This window comes from Rattus rattus, chromosome 1 (genome assembly GCF_011064425.1).
Source record: "Rattus rattus isolate New Zealand chromosome 1, Rrattus_CSIRO_v1, whole genome shotgun sequence".
In the NCBI taxonomy this organism is placed as follows: domain Eukaryota; kingdom Metazoa; phylum Chordata; class Mammalia; order Rodentia; family Muridae; genus Rattus; species Rattus rattus.
This window is the reverse complement of record NC_046154.1, coordinates 240,692,227-240,713,526: the sequence shown is the minus strand read 5'-3', so window position 1 is coordinate 240,713,526 and position 21,300 is coordinate 240,692,227. Positions and strand designations below refer to the sequence as shown.

Genomic DNA, 21,300 nt, shown 5'->3' with positions numbered 1-21,300 from the left:
AAATCTGGAAGTTCGTGTTCATAAAACTACTATTAATGTCTCATCTTACACAGGGGTTAAACAGGGCTAACAGAAGAGCATTTCCACTAAATTGATTCAGTGCATTACTCTTTGCTAAGTTGCTGTAAGATGCCTTTCTTTAGATTTTACAAAAGGATTCTCAAAGTATTCCAACTCTAAAAAAAAAAAAAACCTTAGCCTTGCCTAAAGTTCAGTAGTGGTTAAAAAAAACCTCATAAAATAACATAAAATACTTGGAAAATATTTTAAATCTGTATATAATTAAGGGTTATAAAGGAAAATAAAAAGTAAAAGGGAATATGTTGCAAATGAAGTACTCTTTAAAGTATTTTTTATTTTGGCATTGAACTTAATGTAAATGAACATTGTGATAGGACTAAATACTTCAAAATATGACATATAACAAATCTAATTTCTATAGCCTTATTCAACAACAAATCTCATTGTCTCAATGTCCTTCTTTCAAAGTTCAATGAAAAATAATAGTGTCATTTCATGACCTCTGAATAACTACAGTTACAGAGTCACAGTATTAAAGCAAAAGAAGAAACAGATTTAAAGTTACATAGCAAATTGTACTAAGAAGAACATGACTGAATACTTAAAATATTTCATTAATACACATAAATGTACAGGAGGATACAAAGTGATTTATTGATTGAAAGCATTTTCACTTTAAACTGCATTTACATTTATATAACTGACCATTTCAGAAGGAATCACAATTTCCTGCATACTCAAAAATAATTATTTAAAATATAGAATTAGACATTTGCAGATCATAAAATGATCATGCCTACCAGAAATTTACCATGTGATTTTTAACACACTTCAGAATAAAATTTTTAGCTATATGGTATGGAACAAATAGGGAATATATTTTCACATTAGACATTTTCATTACTTTCAAGTTCTTAAATTAATTGTAGGTCCAGGTGCTGAAAATCCCAAATAACAGCAGAACATAAAAGAAAATACTTTTCATGTCTAAGGCACCTTTCTTTCCAATGCTTGCGGAACTATATTCAGCAAATGGAACATAGCTCCAACCCAGACTCTCCTTCCAATGCTCACCATGTATTCCTGCTTTGACAGTAGCAAAGCACAGAATGCACTGCCTCCACCATGCTACTCAGAGAGTCCTACCTCAAACAGCCTACAGAGTGTCAGGTAAGCGCCTTTTAAGGAAGGTGAATAACTATGATTTGTAGAAGGAAAGAAGAAGATAAGAAACTTATATAAAATTTCATATTAAAAATTAGCTTTCTAATAAGACTCTATACCAGATAAAACAAACAAAAACTTTAAAAGCAAAAAGGCACTTACCTCACTTCCCATAGACTGGTTACACGATCCAGCTGGGTCGATAGGACAACACCAGCTTAGTGGATGCTGGGATTTCACCTGGAACAGAAACTAGTGACCTATAACTTTAGCAGGTCTAAAACCAAAGAAGCAAAAATCAAGTGTATAATTTATTTTACATACTATGCTTCTCTTTCTTGCTGCTATTTGGGGCTCTCAGCACATAACCCTACAATTAGTTCATTTAAAAAATACATTAAGTATGTATATTGATCAAATACCATTCAGGAAGACATCCCTTCAGTAGCCAGGAATACTGAACACTCTTACCTGCCCCTTAGCATCCTCAGGCATGGCTTTAATGTGCATTCTTTTCAAACAACGGATTACGCCATCATAAAACTGAACTGTGAATGTTCCTGAAATAGGAGCAGTTAGATTAGAAGGTATCATGCAATGTTACAGCAGCATTTGGAATCTAACAATAGTGGTATAATGTAAAAAGACGCTTTGTGATTACACTAACACAGGCAAAGTCTCCTGAATGTGCTCCGCTGAGTTATTAATTTTCTCTCCCCATGTTTAAATAATTTTGAACTAGTTTTTCCCTTAAAATATGCCCAAATTAAGTCCTGATAACTTAGCTCTATGTAACTTTGATTTTTACTGAAGAATTATGAAACTTATTATGAAAAGACATAAATATCATTAGAATTATCTCATAAAAATAAAACCATTATTTACAGAAACAATATTTCTACAGAAATAATCATTGGCTCTCTTTTAAAGTTACTTTTAGAGTAGGTAACAGAAAGATCTGATATGTGACAAAGATCATTTTCTCAGTGAGATTTACATTAGTGTGAAAGTGGCAATAATGCTCTCACATGTGAAGGACAAGCTAGAAAGGAACTTAGAGAGCATCAGATGGAAGTAGCTTGCATATCGACAGGACAAACGGGAGGAGCTGAGGATGGCAACTGTGACACTCAGCTCAGCAGCAGCACACAGCCATCTCCACCATGCTGTGCACTCAGCTTTGCCTGTCCCTTCCTGTATCTGCCTGCTTATAGAAGCTAAAGCACATCACTCTCTGAGCCAGAGCTCACACTTACAAGTCAATATTAAACTGGGTTACCAGAAAAAGTCATGTTGATTTTATACTTATAGAAAAATGAAACAACACTTTAAATACATACCAGACTTTTACAAAAGAAGTATAAACAAGAAACATTACTGTCACATTTTGACTTCAAAGCCAATGGTGCACATATATATACATACATATATATATACATATACATATATATTTTCCTTTTTTGTAACGTGAAAATCGCAATCTTATTTTACGTTTTCATATGATTAGCATAATAAAGTAAATACTGCAAAGTTCTAAACCTAAGCTAAAACTTAAAAAACAAATGATCAAGTGAATAAGCAGGGACGTAAGAACAATGGAAAAAATTTAAGATTCCCTAATTATACACATACCTCAAACTACCATCATTCCTGCAACTGTTTCTTCAACTCCTTCCTTCACATGGCACTCCTGGGCAGCCCATGCTGCTTCTAAGCTGCACTGGCAGGACCTTGGTTCCTCCAGCCCTTGCTCATGCTATTTCCTCTATTTGCATGCTTCCCTGTACCTCTCAACTGCATCTAACTCTAACCACTTTTTCAATGACCATCCTCCAGCTGAAAACTTCTCTGGCTATTCTAGTACACATTTCCTGCCCTTCTTTCTTCATTTCATTCTTTGAAAATTTTATACATAGATACAATGTATCTTAATCACATCCATTTACCCACTAATGTTTCCTTCAAACTTTACCTATAATCTTTCTCCTAATTTCATGCCCATTTTTTTAAAATAACCCAGTCTAATCACTGATGTTTGTGTGGGGGGTGCAGGCTGCTGGGGGAGAAAAGTAATCAATCAACTGACACTAGAAGCTACAATACTAACCTACTGAACAAAATGTGTTCATTAGTGCAATAGTGACAAGACAACACATCCCCCTGCTGACCTCTTGTTTGGACCTGAGGCCCTTCCACAGGTTCAGGCCTGGTATAGTTATTATGACCAAGATTCATGCCTAGGAAAATCATAGGTTCAAGGGGGAAACCAACTGTTTTGGTAAAAGGTCTTGCTGTTAAACTGCCTTCTAAATATTTATGTTTAAAGTCATAGATTTATACTGCTTTCTCTTCAGTTGTATAAGCTGTATCACAAATATCTAAATGTCCACAGTAGTTAGTTCCATTTTTGCATTTATAATGAACTGCAGGTTTCCCCAATTCCCATTTGTTCCCCTTGAAGGAAAGAGGCAGGCTCACCTACCATGTGGGACATATAGAAACCAAAATTAATACTTCTAGAGGAAAGTTAAAAAATATGTATCAATATTTCCTAAAGACTTCCTAGAACTACTCTAGAAATGGCAGTAACCACACTACCAGTAGCATAACATTTCTACTAATTTAAGCTTAATTTTGTTTTAAAACCTATGGATAAACAGAGTAGGATAAACAGTGATAGTGGCTTGAGTATAGTGCATATGTATGTATACAACTGCATAAGCACATGCTTACCAACTATGGCAAGTCCTAAAGTGCTCCATACTCAACACAGCTGATCTTAGTTACAGAGCATTGTGTGCTTTCACTTTGTCAGGTTGGGATGGGTCTTAGCAACCAAGCGAACAGATTCATTAGTTCTTTCTGCCTATACCACTACTGATGAACCTACTCTGTGCTAGGCTGTGGACTGGATATTAAGGATGTTTAGGCATAAGACTTAAGCAAATTCGACATGAATACAACTCCACAGAATTATAAGCACCCAAAGGAAAAGGGGAAACAACCTGCATGCCCAGTGACAGTGCAAGTCTCCCACCTTTTCCTGAAATGAGTGGGTAACCATTAGAAATGGCACCAGAGTCTCATCTGCGGTTCCAAATCACTGCAATCATAAATGGGACTGAGATTCTTATAAAATGGTTCTCAATTAGACTGTTATAATTTATTTTTCATATCGAATTCCTTACATGTCCTTTGAAAACTGTTTGTTGCTTCTATCTTACCTTCTATTTCTTTCAAGCTTATTTTTCAGTTTAACCTAAAGTTTAAGCTCTCTCCATTGCTTTCATCACTTCCAAATAAAATTCAAAGATTCTAAAGTCTCTCATGTACTGACCTTTGCTTCTGTCCAACTATGTCCCTACTATTCTATCGCAAACAAAGCCCTTCTGGTTCTTCTTCCACTAGATTATATGTCTTTCACAACTTTAAGGACGTGTCTCCAAAGTAGATCAAATGTCCTTGCAAAGACAATCTGTCACTAAGTATGTGCAGTGTTTGTTTCTTTGAAAGCAGTTAAGTGGTCATCAAGATTATTATCTGAAAGATTTCCTAGGCTTATGGGAAATCTTAGTAACACACCTGGTATTTTGATTCAGGCTGGAAAGTCATGAGCCATTTCACTCTATGTTATATTTAACAAATATTCCAGTTAAGAGTACTAGTAGGAAATCCACACAGAACAGTATAAAACAAGAAAAAAGTAATATAAGACAATTATACCTTAACTGAAATTTAAATCTCAGTCCTATTTAAGGTCAGGTCATGTCAAATGCATACCTTCTTTGTTTATTGCTTCAATCTTGGCAGGGTAATAGCGACAGTCTGTCCAACGAGCCAGAACTTCTTCTCCAGCTTTAAAATCCTATTCAAACAACTTTTAAGATCAATTGCATATAATAATAAATATTTCATTAATTAAAAAAGCTGCTAAGTTTGACATGATCCTTTAAAACAGCCATTATCTATCTATGAAAGGAACAACTGGGAAAGGCTTCCTACTTACAAAAAGATCTTCCTCATCCTTTAGCCCTTCTTTTCTTAGTGAAGGTCTTTCAAGGGGTCGCAACCTGTTGCTATCCCAGTAAATCCACTCATCATAACGATGACTCCAGCGCTCAAAATGAACTAGCATCTTCCCTTCTTCATAATCAATTTTTTCAATTCGTGATGGATACCTCAAAAAAATTTAAAAAGCTTCCTATCAAGAAATATTCTTATGTTGTCAAGTATAAAGTATTAAGGAAAACAATTTTAATGGGTATAACTTACAATTAAAACTATGAGAAAAGTCAGTATACTCATAAACTACTGAACACACAAAATACACATTACCATTGTTGTCATTTCTAAGTGATTTCTCTCAGAAGCCAAGAAAAGAAATCCTCTAATATACCCTGAATGCAAAATATAAAGGACTGTACTGTTTACGAAGCTCATGCACTGGCATGTGTCAAATGGTAAAGATATTCCTACTTTCTTATTCCTGTTCTGAAGATGTATACACAATGTATAATTTGCCATAAAATAGAAACTCTGTAAAAATATGACTGGAAAAGCTGAAGACTTTCTAAAGTTGTATGAGAAATGGCATATCTAACAGAACATAATATTAATCTTCAAATACCATGTTTATATTATACAAAGTAAAAAGTTAAATAAAGATTATATTTAGAATGATATATGTTTTAAAATATTTCAACATATTCCTTCTTATGTACACGTTCATTTCTGTGTATATGCCTGTGTGTACCCATTAACACAGAGGCCAGAAGACAACCTCTACTATCACTTCTCAAATACCATGCACAAAGAACTTGCCAGATAAAGTAGGCTGGCTGGACAGTCAGTGCTGGACATCTGCCTATAACCGCCTCTAAAGCACTGGATACCACCTCTAGTTTTTGTTGCACAAGTTTTGGGGATAGAACTCACGACCTTATCATTTCAACCAGGCTATTTCCCAAGACTATAAATCCAATTCTATAGGGTGTAAGCACATTTTGTTTTTCTATAGGAAGCATAGATGCTAGGAAGGAAAACCCCAAGACTGTAAAGTTTAAAATATTTGATTGCTTTTTATTCACAAATAAAATAAATTTTATTCACAAATAAAATTCATTATCCTTTGATTAATTTCAAAGCAAAAATTCATTCACTTAAACTTTTAATAAGGAGTGTACTATTCCATTATTCCTACAAAAATGTTCATAGGTGATGAACTGTTTATGAGTAACATTTGAATTCAATAGCCACATATGGGAGATAATTCAGCTATAACTGTTTATCTCACATTTTTTATTTTAAAAATAAATTCAAAGCTTTGTGTTTTATCTTTAAAAGTTTTAAACATAAAGCTATTAAGCAACTTTGAGATTACCATCTATTTTATAGGTCAGTTATGTTGCTCAAAGTCATTTACACATCTAAATACACTGAATTTTCCTGAGATGATTTCTTAATTTTGTAGCATGATATTGAGCTATTCAGAGTTCTTCACATACACCACACTCTTCAACCCATCCTTTCACACCTCTTACCACTACCTTTCCTTCGTCTCCTAACTTACCCTTCCTGTCCTGTTCATTCTCATTGTTCAGGCCTTGTCCAACATGTAATGATCTTAGCTGACTTCCTGAAGTCCCCTTTCCATTGACCTTATGGAACTCTGATTGTGGTAATTCTCTCTAGATAGACTCCAAAACTAAGTGCTGGTTGGTGAATGATCACCAGAGGCATTTATGTGTTTCAAAAGGTTTCCAACATCAAATAAGTTGGGGAAATACTAGATCAAAACTAGGTTACCTACTTGAAGATTTCTTGCTGTTGTCAGCAATGGAGATAAAGCATTTGACTTTGAATAGGAAAGATGTAGCCTGTTTTATCTCAAAATGTTTAACATGTCTAGAGACAACGCACAGCTAAGGATCATGATGCTAGAATACTGCCAAGGCATATGATCTCTGGGTCTACCTAAGCTGTGCTCCTTATAGCCCTCAGCATCTGGAGCAGTCCTAACACACAGAAGCTAAAGGCCAGTCTTCGTGTTTCTTAAGAACTATGAAGGCTCTTGGCTCATTCTAATCTAACTTCCTAGTTTTAGGGAGAAAGTGGGTAAGGAAACATTTTGTTCCTGAAAAGCATCAAGCCAATAAAACACAGATTAACAGATTAATATTCATCATTTATAGTCTTCCCCTTGATACATTTTGTTGCTCTAATTTTTAAAACAGAAAATTATCATAGCATACAGGGAAACTTTCACCAAGGCTGCTCTATATTTTCAACATTTCTAGCCACTGAAGTACTATGAAGAGACATACCTATTAAGTTCAAAAAGCTGATAAACCTCTCTCAAAATGTAAGAGCTTCTAATTTCACCTATCATAACACTCAAATTTTAAGCAAAACCCAAAGCCCTTGGCTTTGCTCTCTAGGTTCTTTCAAATTCTAAACGTATGGAACTCTTTATGTTTAAAACATTATTCAAAGTAAAAAGAGTCCACAGTAACAAATTCAAATGTATATCTATTTTCATAAAATGATTCAATTCGGTAAAAAACCAGAATCTGAATGAATTTAAATAATGTAAATCTAGATTGTTATTTTTAAGCAACTTATGGTTTTCCTAAAATATTTTAAATTCTGTTGGCTGAAAGGATGCTTGAAGTAACAGCCAGAACAAATTATATCCTGAGGAACCTCTTCAGGATAAGTGATAGCATGTTAGTGTCTAGATAAACGCCTAGAGAATAATATGCATACCAAGGCTACTGCCAAGAATAAATGCGAATGCACAAGATTATAATCTATTTTATTTTTTTTACAAGTTTTACTAGTCGAATTTGATGGTTAAAGGTGTCAAAAATATTATCAAGAATGTCTAACATATATATATATATATATATATATATATATATATATATATATATATGAACATACAGTAAAACCAAAGGTAGGACTGGAGGGGTACCTTAGTGGCAGAGGGCTTTCCTAGCAAGAATGAGAGCTCAGTTTTGGTCCCTGGCACTTGGAAATGAAAGGAGGGAAAGGAAGAGGGAAGGGGAGGGTTAGGGGAGAGAACAAAGGAAGCAGGCAAGCACTGTTGGTAGATTTGAAAAGAAATAAAACTAAATTCTATCATTTCATCATTGAGCTCAGTTTGGATATCTGGATGAGAAATACTATTCTGTATATCAGCCTCTATTTTGTTTGCTTACTAAACATTGGTTGTTCTTTATATACATACATACAAATGATTAAAACGCACCCACAGAAAAAATTCAAAGTAAATAGAAATACCTTATTTCACATGCTTAAGTAATTCTGAGAACACTGGTAAGTTCATTAAAGGTTCCTGGAGACACTAACCATGTTGGATTTGGTGGGACATTTCAAGAACTAAGAGTCTGAATACAAATATAATTTACACAAGTTACAGTTAATTGTATGTTCAGTATTGAAAAATATTATGGCTCTGGATGACAGCATAGTGAGTGAGGCCATTAAGCAAAGCAACATGTGTCATTTGTCCTCAAGATTAACCTGTCAAGACTTGAGGGCACTTGGCCTGACAACATGGTAAACAGTTCAGCAGATAAAGTAGAACAGAAAGACATTAAACTGGACATGTTAGCTTGTTTCAAACTTAGAGCTTTGAAATAGCAGGCTAACAAAATGATCCTTTGTTTTACAGAACACGGGACCTCTATTTAATTGGGCCATTGGTTATACCTTGGGAAGGAAAAAGCATGCTAAGATCTTTGTAACACATATATGATGCACATTACAATATGGCAATTCACATATAGTTCTATACAGCAAAACAATTCCTCTGTTCCAGCAGATGGCCCAAACTAATGGTATATGTTTTGATACACAGTGTAAAAAAAATTGGGCAAATATATTCACAAATGACTGTCTTAAAAAATGTATTATTTTCATATGCTACTTATGTTTTACTATAATTGACTGTGCATTGAACATAATATTTTTTTCTTCCTGAATTTGGATGATATGGTGTTAATGTTTTTGTTTTAAAGGCTGAATCACAGAAAGCTGTTAGAATAAAGAGTAGTGATTAGGCTCAGCCTCAGACATTTATGAATGATTCAGGAAAATACTTAAGTGGGAGATTAGACTTTCAGAGTCCATAGTGTCAGGTAAGATGCCAGAATGACTAGAGAGAATCTCCATAGCAGCTCTATCTCAAGAATAAACTGGCAACCCCTGTCGCTGAATTAGGGAAAGACTGGAAGAAGTTGAAGAGGAGGGTGACCCCAGCAGTCTCAACTAACCTGGGCCCCTGAGATATCTCAGACACTGAACCTCTAACCAGGCAGCATATAGGAGCTGGTTTGAGGCCTCCCACACATATACAGTAGAGGACTACCTAGTCAGGCCTCAGTGAGAGAAGACACACCTAACCCTTGAGAGACTTGAGGTCCCAGAGAGTGGGGAGGCCTGGTGTATGTGTGTGGGGGAAGAAATGGGGGGGACGTGTTGAGGGGGTGGGTACATGCTCTTAGAGACTGGGGGTGGGAGGAGAAATGGGATGAAAAACTGTTGGAGGGCACACTGGAAAGGGGATATGACTGGACTATAAAAAATAGGTTAAAGATAATTTTTAAAGATTTAACTGAAAGAAATGAAGAGAATGTCACATCACCAAGCAAATGACTCCTCAATGCCAACATACTATGAAAAGCTCTTTGGCCCCTTATCATCTGCTGTTGAAAAGTAACAAAGATTTCTCTAACTTCTCTGAAATAATCTCACATTAAAGCAATGTAAATAGCATACAGATTCTGGTCCGATGGGATTTACTGACTCAGATAAAACATGAACTGCCTCATTGCTCTGGGTTAACTTGGCCTTTTCCAAGTCCTTTAGTCTTAAGCCTGGAAACAGAGTCTAATTCCAAAAAATGGAGGAATTATAAGCATTTCAACTAATATAAATGAAAATATTTAGACACTGGCTAAAGACATTGGTCAAAGTAGTTAATTTAGCTGCACCTGAACAGTATCAGCTCCCGAGAGCATCAAACCCCAAGTGCTGGCAAAACACAAGAACACAAGCATTCTAAGAAAGAAGTCTCTGCTGGTGAATTCCTATCTTAGCTCACAAGGATCTTATTTTTGTCTTATACATGCTACATAAGATATATGTATATGTGTGTATGTGTATGTGTATATATATATATATATACTATGTGTATATACTTATACATATATGCATGTGTACACACACATGCAAATATATTTCACTGTATTTGCTCATTTTATTGTCTTAACTTATCTAAGAAAAGAGAGTGGGGAATTTCTTTGTTGCAAACTAATATGTCTCTGTGGTAGAAGTAGGTGACTTTTCTTCAGACAGGTACTCCTAAGTTGAATTAGATTTTAAAGAGATGCCCATGGACAAATATCTTCTGGAAGGCAAGATAATCTACTACCAATATTGCTCTATTAATTTTCCTTAGAGAGCTGTGGTGTGAGAAAACAGGCATGCAGCTATGCCAGAAATATCATCTGATGAATTAATTTTTAAAATATCATTTTAGAATAGCAGTAAAACAAGCATCTGTACTTAAGGAATTCATTCTGATTTGTTATCTAGTTTGTTAAATCCTGATTTATTTTTAACCTATATTGATAAAGTCAACCATAAAAAATGACTTGTGAATCTTTTGCACATAATCCAAAGGACATGGTTCCCAACCATTATTAGGTTACAACTCACTAAATACAAACAGAATATGCTAACTTTTTTTTGAATGTCACATAAACAAAGTGGCAAAGGTACTTTCAAAATATATACTAATATATTTTCAAGTTATATATTTTAATATTTATGTTCACGATAAAATTTATAATTTTGGTAATTTAGGAATGGACTGGTTTTTACCTGAGAGAGACGGAGAGAGAATTAAAACCATGACAAGATGAGTGACAACACAGTATTAGACTAATACACAGAAGAGTATTTAAAGAGAATATCACCTTGGCAAGGTAGATAAGTTTTAAAGGATGGTAGTAGAGTTGAGACAAAAGTTAAGAATAATCTAAGTGTTTGGAAACTATAGGTAAGGACTGGCAGTCTAAAACAGTTCCGTGAACAGAAATTTTCATTCATAACATATGACCACTAAAAATATCTAAAACCTACTAGCACAGCCAGAAACAAAGGTAAGAACTGCTTACGTATGACTGTGAATTACATGATTACTTGCCAAGTAAATATAGCAAATGCTTGTATCTTAACATGTTTTTTATATTGTTAGCTTCCTGGAAGCACTTTAAGTTTATATTATGCTTTGTAATTTTCAAAATTCCCTTACCTATTCAACCCAACTACACTGGCATGCTAATTTTTCACACTTTAAATATAATAACAAAATCTCAATTCAAATTCGTATTATAAAATGAAATAAAAACATGAAATAGTCTTGATTCCCAAGGAGATTGAGGTAATAGATTTTAGGTCAAAAGTACATCCTAACACTGAATCCTAAAAATCCTCACCAGTGACTCTTCAAATATTTGCATATCTACTTACTCCTATGACATTTGCCAGTAGAAATTTTTCTTTTAACCTGCTTCGTAGTTTTATGCCCATTACCTTCCCACATTACAAGTATTAAAGGAATTCCTTCCCATCTTCATTAAACATGTTCTTTGGTACTGAATTCAAAGTTTATGTATGGACAATTTGTTCGGATTTCTAGAAACAGACTTTAAATTTATACAAGTCAAGTCAGGAAGTCTAGACTGTCTAATTCTCTTTAATATTAAGAATTTAGAATGCCTTCCAATAATGAGGCTTGTTTACCCCTCCTGATTAATCCTAGACTTACACTGACTTATTTCACTTGGCTCTACCTTACTTGATGTTGTCTGTCACATGCCTGCACCACATGGTAGTGTCATGCTAAGCTCTTTCAGTATATTGTGTGCTTTAATCCTACTTTCTCACAATTTCCTTTTGAGATTTGGTCTTACTGTGCAGACTAAGTTGCCCGTATCTCAAAAAAAAAAAAAAAAACAAAAAAACAAAAAAACTCAGTCTCCCTGGGCTCAGATTATATATACCATACCAAACTCTTCCTATTTTATTAAAAAGATGAGGTCACCACTGCTTCCAAATGTTCAATAACTTGCTTCAGTTAGTGAGGTAATAAATGATGGATCCTTGAACTCAGGTGTTTTAGTCCATAAAATTGATTTAACCAATCATTATAGATTTTGCATTATAAACTAGATAATCAACTCAGCACTATCGTGGTTCAAATCCAGCACATTCTTACCAATGAAGACATATAGAAATTAAAATAATTTATCTGTTTATTTTTTCTCGCAAAGTTTGTTTCATATTCAAACATGTCTAAAATTGCTGTTAGTCCAAAGAACAGTTTATCTCACACAAAGTAAATGGCCACTATGCAGAAAATGATGTTAACAATGTCCAAATTAATAAGAATGCTGGAAAGAATATGTAAGATAATGGCTGCCACTAAACCACATATCAAATACTCAGAAAAAACACACAGAGAGACACACACACGCACACATACAAAATAAAGCACAGCAAGCCTGATGATATTCACCTTCATACTTTTATAAATTTATGATAAAAGCCATGAAACAAAATTGCCAATTTGAAGAGTCACTTCTATGCCAAAATCAGGAGGGAGGTAGTTGGAGAGGAAGACCTGAAATTAACTTACCTTGCCTAAAATTATAATTCTAAGAACAAAGGCACCTGAGGCCTCTTAAATATTACATACATATACCACATACATACATTCACAAGTTAGGAACAGTGCTGACCTAGGCACGTCTTGGAAATCTATGTGAAGCAATGGATTGTACTGGTGATCACCTGGAGTGAAAACTTTCTATCACCGAAATGTTTCAGACCTCTATATTTTGGTTCCAAATTATACTGGCTTTTCTCTATATTTCTGAACATCATTTTTTTCCTAAGTGACTAACAGTTTTGAAAAACTACCTAAAAATTCTTTAGACATATTTTATTTCTGTCTCAAGTATATGGCAGATACATCTCTAAGTAAGGTAAAAATATCTGTCAACTCAGAAAAGGTGGTATAAAAAAGAAACTGGGATTTTAATTAGAAAAACCTGCCATGGAAGACGCCCACTAGAAGACCATCAACTCAGAGATACAAAATTCATAACAAGGATTCACAACACCTATTGTCTTCCTTCTGATTAAATTTACTTTTTCCAATAACTCCTCTTTTAAAAAAAAATAGGGTAATAAAACTTGTAGGTCAGAAAAAAATGGATTAAAAAGTACATCAATACACGGAGCACATGTGGTTAAGAACAAGAACAGAAGGACCATGTGTGCTCTGAAACAAAGAGCCCACCTACCCTATTTCTAAATTTGTTTTTCATACTTTATAGAGAAGGTCTCATCGTTAGCACCTTAAACACAGGCAGAGCTCTGATTTGTGGAAAGCTCAAAGTGTTTGTATGCTGGCATAGGCCCACTTAATGATTTAAGTAGATTACACATCAGAATTCAAAACAAAGTTCTTATCATTTCAATCTCAGGCTTAAACTGTAGTCTACAGAACCTAACATATAATTTAATTATGTTGGTATTATACATGCAATGATACACTTTTTTTTTCTGAGTCTACAGTAGAAATCAGGCTTTCAATGTCAGTGAATGATTCAAAGAAATTATATTTCAAGTGTTAAAAACAATCTTTGGAAACTCCAAATGTAAAAGGACAAAAACTTTGTTCATATCAGCTGAAGAATCTCTATCTTGAAAGTATTCACCTAATGTTCCTATAAATTTCAAACGTACTACAATGACTAGTTTTCAGAGGGCATTCTCTGGCCTTGAACATAGATCACACATCTCTATGCTCTCCTGAAGAGCCATCAATTTAAAGCTACTTTTTATTTTAAAAAATGCATTTATTTTCAATTAGAAGGTATCTCTCACTACTACAATCTTAACTTCTTGAATTTTTTCACACTTTTAAAATTCTGTTGGTGAACAACCTAAACACATTTGCAAATGTCCCATACAGTTCAAACCCTCCAAATGTGTGGGAATAGCATTTGCCAACTCAAATTTAAACTGTTCTAGCAAACTCTCATAATTGGAGACATTGCCACACTTTTTAATCTCTTTCCTTTTCTTTAGATCTAGAACAGAATTTAATAGGAATATTCCAAAAGAAACCAGAAGAACAGAACTCTTCTGAATACTTTGACTGTATTTCAAATATTGTAAGACTAACAGCATATCACTCCATCTGGTGTGTTCTCATAAATAAACCACTGACTGCAGAATAACAACTTAATCAAAAGGCAGCAGTTAAATTGTTAAAACCAGTTTTATCACTTATCAACTAACTATATTGCACATGGTTAAATGTCAATGTGTGTACAGGTGCTCTGCAATCTGGCAAAGTCTACAGGAGTGGAAGACGTAATGAGTGAGTATCTCAGAGACTATACTCTCACAGCCGGCTCCAACGATGTTTGTCCTGTGTGAGTCTAGCTTACTCTGATGCCAACACTTAAGTCTATTAAAAGCCTGGACACTAAAGTCTTCTGATTCATAGGCTTATTTTTCAGCTCTCCTCCTCCCCTTTTATTTATGTCAGTGTTTTAAATTGAAACTGTAGAATTCAAAATAAGTTCAGATATGTGTTTATTTGATCCTAAAATATTGTATAAGTAATAGCCAGTGTTACTTCGAAACAAGCGAGGATTTGCCCATACTTACCAGATCAATAAATAACTGCATAAATTAAAAACCATCCATTAGTGTCTCCAAAGTAACTTTATTATGAACATTCTTTCTCCAAATATATTCCTATACCAAAATACTTTGGTATTCTTATGATATGTTCCAGAGATAAAAACCCAATGTCAAGGAATGAGTAGGTATAGGTAACAGTGGAAAATATAACAGAAAAATGTGATTTAAAACAGTTGATTAGATAATCTAGCATAGTACTTATGCAGATTGTCTAGAAAATAAAATGTTATAAATCAGATGATAAAATTAAATGTCCATATTCAGCAGAGGTTTAGCATGTATCGAAGAGATCTATCTAGGTAACAAAAGCAAATACAAAGTAAAAATGTAAAAATGCAGAATGACGTCTCAGGGCCTGCATACACCAGTGGAGACAGATCAATCAAGCCATCAGTGACTTCCATAGGTAGCTGCATGCTTGCTTTGAAATCAGAAAACAACAATCTCTATTTTGGGTATGTGAATTCTCAAAGAGAAGCTATCTAATATGTGGTATTGCCTGCTTTGTATTGATGGTACTCTTCCTAAGAAACAGATTAAGTCCCCTAGTAAACTATATCTTCCTAAACCTAAAAGGAGAAGCTTACTTTAGTTTATTTCTTCCTACTAAATTTAGCGTTATCTTTTTATTACTAGGACAATAATGTATCTTCCTTTTTTATACATAAAAAAACCTGTTGTATATATAGATCAAATTACTGGCATTTTGAATGTTCCACTGTTACCTACTTTTGTGCTTTTGATGCTGTTTTCTGTTAGAGTGACTGACTGAACTCAAGGCTTTGTACATGCCAGGCAAGTGCTCTACCACAAAGCTAAATTCACAAAACCTGGATACATTATTCTCAGGTAGGCACACTAAGTTGCTATACCTTGAACTTGCTATAGGCCTACTTCAGCCTCAGCCTCCTAAGTTGCTGGGAGTGTGCCACCATGCTTGGCTTGTTCTCCCCCCTCCCCCCACCCCTTTAATTCATGTGTATGAAGTAGAGGGATGAGCTAGAGAAACAGCTCAATGGTTAAGAGTACTTGCTCCTCTAAGGACCTGGTCATTTCCCAACATCCACATGGGTGGTTCACACCAATCTCTAACTACCTCTTATGAACTCCTCAGGTACCAAGCAGGTAAAATAATAAAAATATTTTTAAAATGTCTTTGTGTATGTATATGTGTATGTGCATGTGAATGAGGGTACTCTCAAACGCCAGAAGAAAGCATACCCTGGAGCTGGAATTATAGGCAGTTGTGAGCCTTTGCATAAGGGTACTAGAAACTAAACTTAGATCCTTTGGGAAAGCAGCAAACTCCCTTAACTGCTTTAACTTAAGTTTAACTGGCTAATTTAAGCTCCCTTAGTGGTTAAACTGTCCTGCTGCTACTCTAATACTTCTTTTTAAAAGGAAAGGTTCCCATATGTGATACTTTAATTCCACAGTATATGCTTCAGTGCACATGTCTTGAGAACAAAAGGTAAACATGCACTACTGGCCACTGTATCTCAACAGGTCCATCATCACTGGACTTACTAGAAATGCATGTAGACGTTAAAACCTAGTTTACATGGCTCTCCTGTTGAGAAGCTACACCTCTGACTTGACTTCAGCAATTATACTCCGAAGCATAAGACACTAAAGCATACTCAAATAAGGTCTGAACAAGTATTTCTATAAAAGTATTTTTTAAATTTAGTTACTGAATCAAAATATAACAGCCACGGAATTAAGAGTACACTTCACCAAAGCAAACCCCTTATAATCGAGGTTAAAATTACATTACAGTGAAGTGGAAACTTAAAGGGTTCTTTAGAAAGTCGGTTGGAAGGGAAGTTGTTCCAAAGAACATTTCTAAACAGGTCCACTTCTCCTGTATCTTTTTTTTTTCTTTGAACTACTTAGTGGGTGATGAGCTAACGGGGAGGTTAAAGCACTTAAGAACCATCATTAAAAAGAGGATTTGAAAAACCTTAAAGCTGCATTAGTGTCCCTAAAAACCATAGTATGAACTAATGAACTATGTGCTTCTTCAAAGCTTGAAGCTAGCTCAGTGGCACTTTGTTGGCTGAGAAGCCTATGAGAACATATGAATATGAAATAACTTGTTGTTCATGAAAGCAGCAACTTTAAAAATAAAAAATTCACATAAAAAAGGTTCTTTACATTCATATCTCACAAAAATTCAATAGTATACCTTCACAGTAAAACAATCTTGGCTAAATCACAACCAAGAAAGCCAAGTTTTGCACAAACTGGCATCTTTTGCTGCATGGTATAAATTCACTATTTTGTAGTTGGGAGTATTTCACCACTATTACCAACACATCCTTGTAACTTTGGTAAGATCTAGACACTGATTTTTTTAATCTCCCTTGCTATGATGAAGCCTATTCTTCAGGTGTTTCTCAAGTTCAAGAAAACGCTGTATATACTGTCCACCTGGAAAGAAGTGGGCTCCATAAAAGAACCACCCACTGAGTAACTGGGGAAAGGGGGCAAAATAACTGTGGCACTCAACCTCTAATCAGGGTCTCCAAAGTCCTACGGAAGAGCCCAAAAGTGAGACCATTAAGCTGGTGATAAAGACGTGCTGAGGTCTAAGGTAAGATGTTAATAAAAGCCCAGGGCTAGTCTCAAGTCAATACTATGACTAAACAAGGTTTCATTACCAATTTAGTATACAGACTGAATGCAGATGATTAGAAGCTTATCTACTAGGTTTCATTATGGCTTTAATGAAGCGATGGTGAGAGAAAACGCCAAAGTGTAGCTATGTTAGGCCCTTCTCCAAAACAAATGAGTGTCAGAAGGGAGAAAAGACAGCACTTATTCCAGGCACAATCTATCAAATGCTCCTCTCAGTGCCCCAAGGATGGCAACAAGAGGACATTAGCCTGGAAGGTAGAGTGATGAGCCACTAATAAAAACAAGTAACTCATTCTCTTATCCTTAGTTGTGAGCCGATGACCCCTGAATGCTGTTTCCTTCCTCTCCAAGGAAAGGAAGACACATGGGTATCACACTAGCAATATCATTCTTTCCTACACCACCATGTCAGTGATGTGCATGGGGTGTTTATACTGACCACCTGCCATAGATGACCAGAACAAGAGGAGAAAGTGCCGCTGAGAGGACTGTCTTTCTAGTCCAATTGTCAACTACAAGGTTCTGCTCTTTAAGGAAGGAGAGGGTTAGGTTGTGATTTTGGTTTTCAGTAGGATAGTAAAGAATGTACCCTGTGAAAGTACAAGTCCTAATCATTATGTATCTGCTAAACAGCAAGAAAACAAACACACTGTGGTTTTTACACATTTTAGGAACTAAATATGTGAATTAGCCTTCTTTGACCTCTGCCAATATAATCGTGTTACTCAACAGTAACATCCTCTCTGTTTGTCATTTACTCTAGACACTTTCAAATCTCAAACAGCTAAAATACTGTGCAATGTCTGAAGTTTTTAAATACTAAACCTAAACCCAATGTGTATGTGTATTCAAATGATGAATATACTCATGTGACTGACACAGAGTTAGAATAGCAACTAACTTATTAAAGCTACGAATTTTGTGCTTTGGGTCAATATTCTGTTGTTTTTTCCATACCATTTCTGTAAGTAGTCGAGTGCCTCCAAACGAGCACCAATCTCAAAAGTGATTCCAGGACGGTTTGGGGGCTTTTTACTCATCTTGAGATCCTATTCTTCAGTGCTTTCTTTCCACTACCTCAAGAGGAAAAAAGAAAGTTAGATTCTAATGCATGAGATGATGCACATGGAATATAGTTTAAAGGAATAGACAGAATTTAACTAATTTCAAAATAATTCATGGGCTATTATAATATTTGCCAGACTTTTAATTGAACAATCACCAATACTTGTAGGTAGGATGCAACTTGAATACAATCTTGTAGGACATTTATAAAAAGAATACAGAAAGGAAAATCAGCTAAAAAGAAGAGTCAAGCTATTGAGACTATTAGCTAAAATGCTTCAAACCTTAACTGAAAAGAAAAAAAGGGCTCAGGAAAGTTCCACCCAAAGAAGGTTGAAAATGCTGTAGTTTTAAAAATTAAGACAATTCTATTTACTGAAATCCTTGAAGGGAACAACTTAATCGTCTTCCACTTAATTTCCAGAAATCATTTAGTATGTCAAAATGTACGACCCTATGAAAATCGCCAAAAGCATGGAGAGAGCAGTAAACAAGCACTGTGTCAGGGAGGACTTTAGCCAATCCTCCTGGAAGATCAGGATAGTTAGTACATACTATCTCAGCACCACACCACACCACAGGGTAATCTGAACATAAAGAGTTGGCAAAGGATTTTTCTTTATCAGTCATGCCAGACTCTGAATACGGTTTCTATCATTAACTCAACATACTGCCCACAAAGAAAATTTAAAAAAATGTTTCTCATTAAAAAGACAAAACAAAAACAAAAAACAGCAGAGGAGTCTGTAGCCCATTCACATGTGAAGTATTTACTGTTCTTTTGAACACACTGGCTGCCTAGCACACGTGAGGCCTTTTTTGCTACTGAGTATTTGAAGTAAATGCATACCTTCTCAAAGTATCAATAGTGGAAAGAAAATAATAATTGGTAAGCACAGTCTCAGCAAAATAAAACTGGTTGGTAATCAGGAAGCTAAAGCTGCTCTTTTTGGAGGGAGATGCTTAAAACGTGTTTTTTGTTACTGTTCACTAGGCTCTCTCTCTAGCTTAAAAAAAAATAAACCCCACACAAATGAAAAATCTTATGTTTTAGCCACTGTTTAAAATAGGTAAAACATAACAGCAAACAGAATTGCTGTCTCTCCCCCCCCCTCCATTTTTTTTAGAATCTGAAAAGGGAAGAAAAAAGAAATAGCGTCAATGCTTGTTACAAAAATATGGGGGATCAAGTTTACAAGGTCATAGCTAAGGGGCTATAGAATATCCTGGCATGGCATCAGTGAGGTTAAGATTCATAGCCAGGACACACTAGGTGTAATGGGGACAAACATAAATATTTTAAATAGAAATCTTGTAAGTGTGCAACATACAAGGCTGTTGCTTCAATGTACAGAAATAGAATCTGAAGAGGCAGTTTGCCAGTTATGCTAACATTTCCTAAGATCAAACTTCCAGCCTGTAAATCTAATCCCCCAGTGACTCTCAGGAATGAGGCACCTCAAAAGGCAGGGATGATTTCCATTTTCTTGTGAGGAGATGGGAGACTGTGGGAGGCAGCTGAAATAAAAACTTTTACAAAAGACAATCTACTGGACAGACCCTTAAAGTGAAACTGTGTAACAGGGTAGAAGGAAACAAAAAGGAATGAAGAGAGAAGGGAAAGCGGTAAAAAGAACTGCGATGTAAGGATGGTGGAAGTGAGCAGAGATGACAGTGAGAGGAAAGAGACAGACACACAGAGCTAGTAGGTGGTGAGGGAAACACCGCGAAGCTAAGCAGAGATGTGGGACCAGGCAAGCCCGCAGGGGTGTCAAGGGGAGCCAGGAAAGGCCGCGGCGCGGCTGGCCCTGAGCCCGGGAGCTGCAGGTTGACAGCCGCTGGCCCGGCAGGGGAAGGAAGGCGGGGGAGCGCGGCGGCGCGCAGACAATAGGGTCAGCGGATGGCAGGGAGCGGGACGCCGGACGAGAGCAACGCGGGGGCGAAGGCGGCCCGGGGACCCCGCAGCCTCCAGGCCCCTCCGCCGCCTCTTACCGACTCGGCCTCGTCTCCGCACAGCAGCCGGGCCGTCCGGGGCCGAGCCGGGTCGCGTCAGGGCGGCCAGCGCGGGCCTCGTCCGACTCTGCCCCGGCAGCGGTAGGGGAGGAAGCGGGCGCTGAGTAAGCCGGGCCCGCGGCGCCGCGTCGGCCCGAGGACGCGCTAGAGGAAGCGGGGTCCGAGCCCTCAAGCCCACTCCGGGGTCGCTACCATCGCAGCCGCCTTCGCCTTCGCCTTCGCTGCAGCCGCCGCCGCCGCCGCTGCCGCCGCCGGCCAGCCCTGACGCGACGCCGGCCGGGGACGTCAGCCGCCCGCGACGCGCCGGAAGCGGGCTGGGTTGCATCACGTGGTTCACGAGGGCCGGGCTGGCGCGGTGTAGCGGATTGGAGGACTACTGTGGGGGTGTGGCTTCAGCCCGGGCTGGCTCCTTGCCTATAGAAGGGACCTGCGCAGTAGAATCTCCTTGGTGGGTTAAAAGGATGATGATTTTTGTGATTGTTGTTGCTTTCTAACAAATCCCACTACTTGACACATTGGCCAAACTTATCAATGCACCACACACTTTTCCATTTTCTTGTGAGGAGATGGGAGACTGTGGGAGGC

General features: G+C 36.6%; 1 protein-coding gene across 13 annotated transcripts in view; it reads right to left on the bottom strand.

The window, feature by feature from the left end:
• Window positions 1–20,987, bottom strand: part of Phf20l1 (PHD finger protein 20 like 1) — a 66,370-nt gene extending 45,383 nt beyond the window's left edge. For 4 of the 13 annotated variants that reach the window (XR_004389438.1, XM_032916164.1, XM_032916190.1 and 1 more), the window contains exons 1-6: window positions 20,695–20,934; window positions 18,595–18,714; window positions 5,192–5,363; window positions 4,966–5,050; window positions 1,657–1,745; window positions 1,348–1,437 (exon numbers count right to left, since the gene is read on the bottom strand). Coding sequence is in view for 12 of the 13 variants with exons in the window: in XM_032916164.1 (XP_032772055.1) it covers window positions 1,348–1,437; window positions 1,657–1,745; window positions 4,966–5,050; window positions 5,192–5,363; window positions 18,595–18,677 (519 nt within the window). In the remaining variant the exon portion in view is untranslated. Of the gene's footprint in view, window positions 1–1,347; window positions 1,438–1,656; window positions 1,746–4,965; window positions 5,051–5,191; window positions 5,364–18,594; window positions 18,715–20,694 lie in introns of all 13 variants that reach the window. The other 9 variants (XM_032916234.1, XM_032916240.1, XM_032916247.1 and 6 more) reach the window with 5 other exon arrangements.
• Window positions 20,988–21,300: the final 313 nt, after the last annotated feature.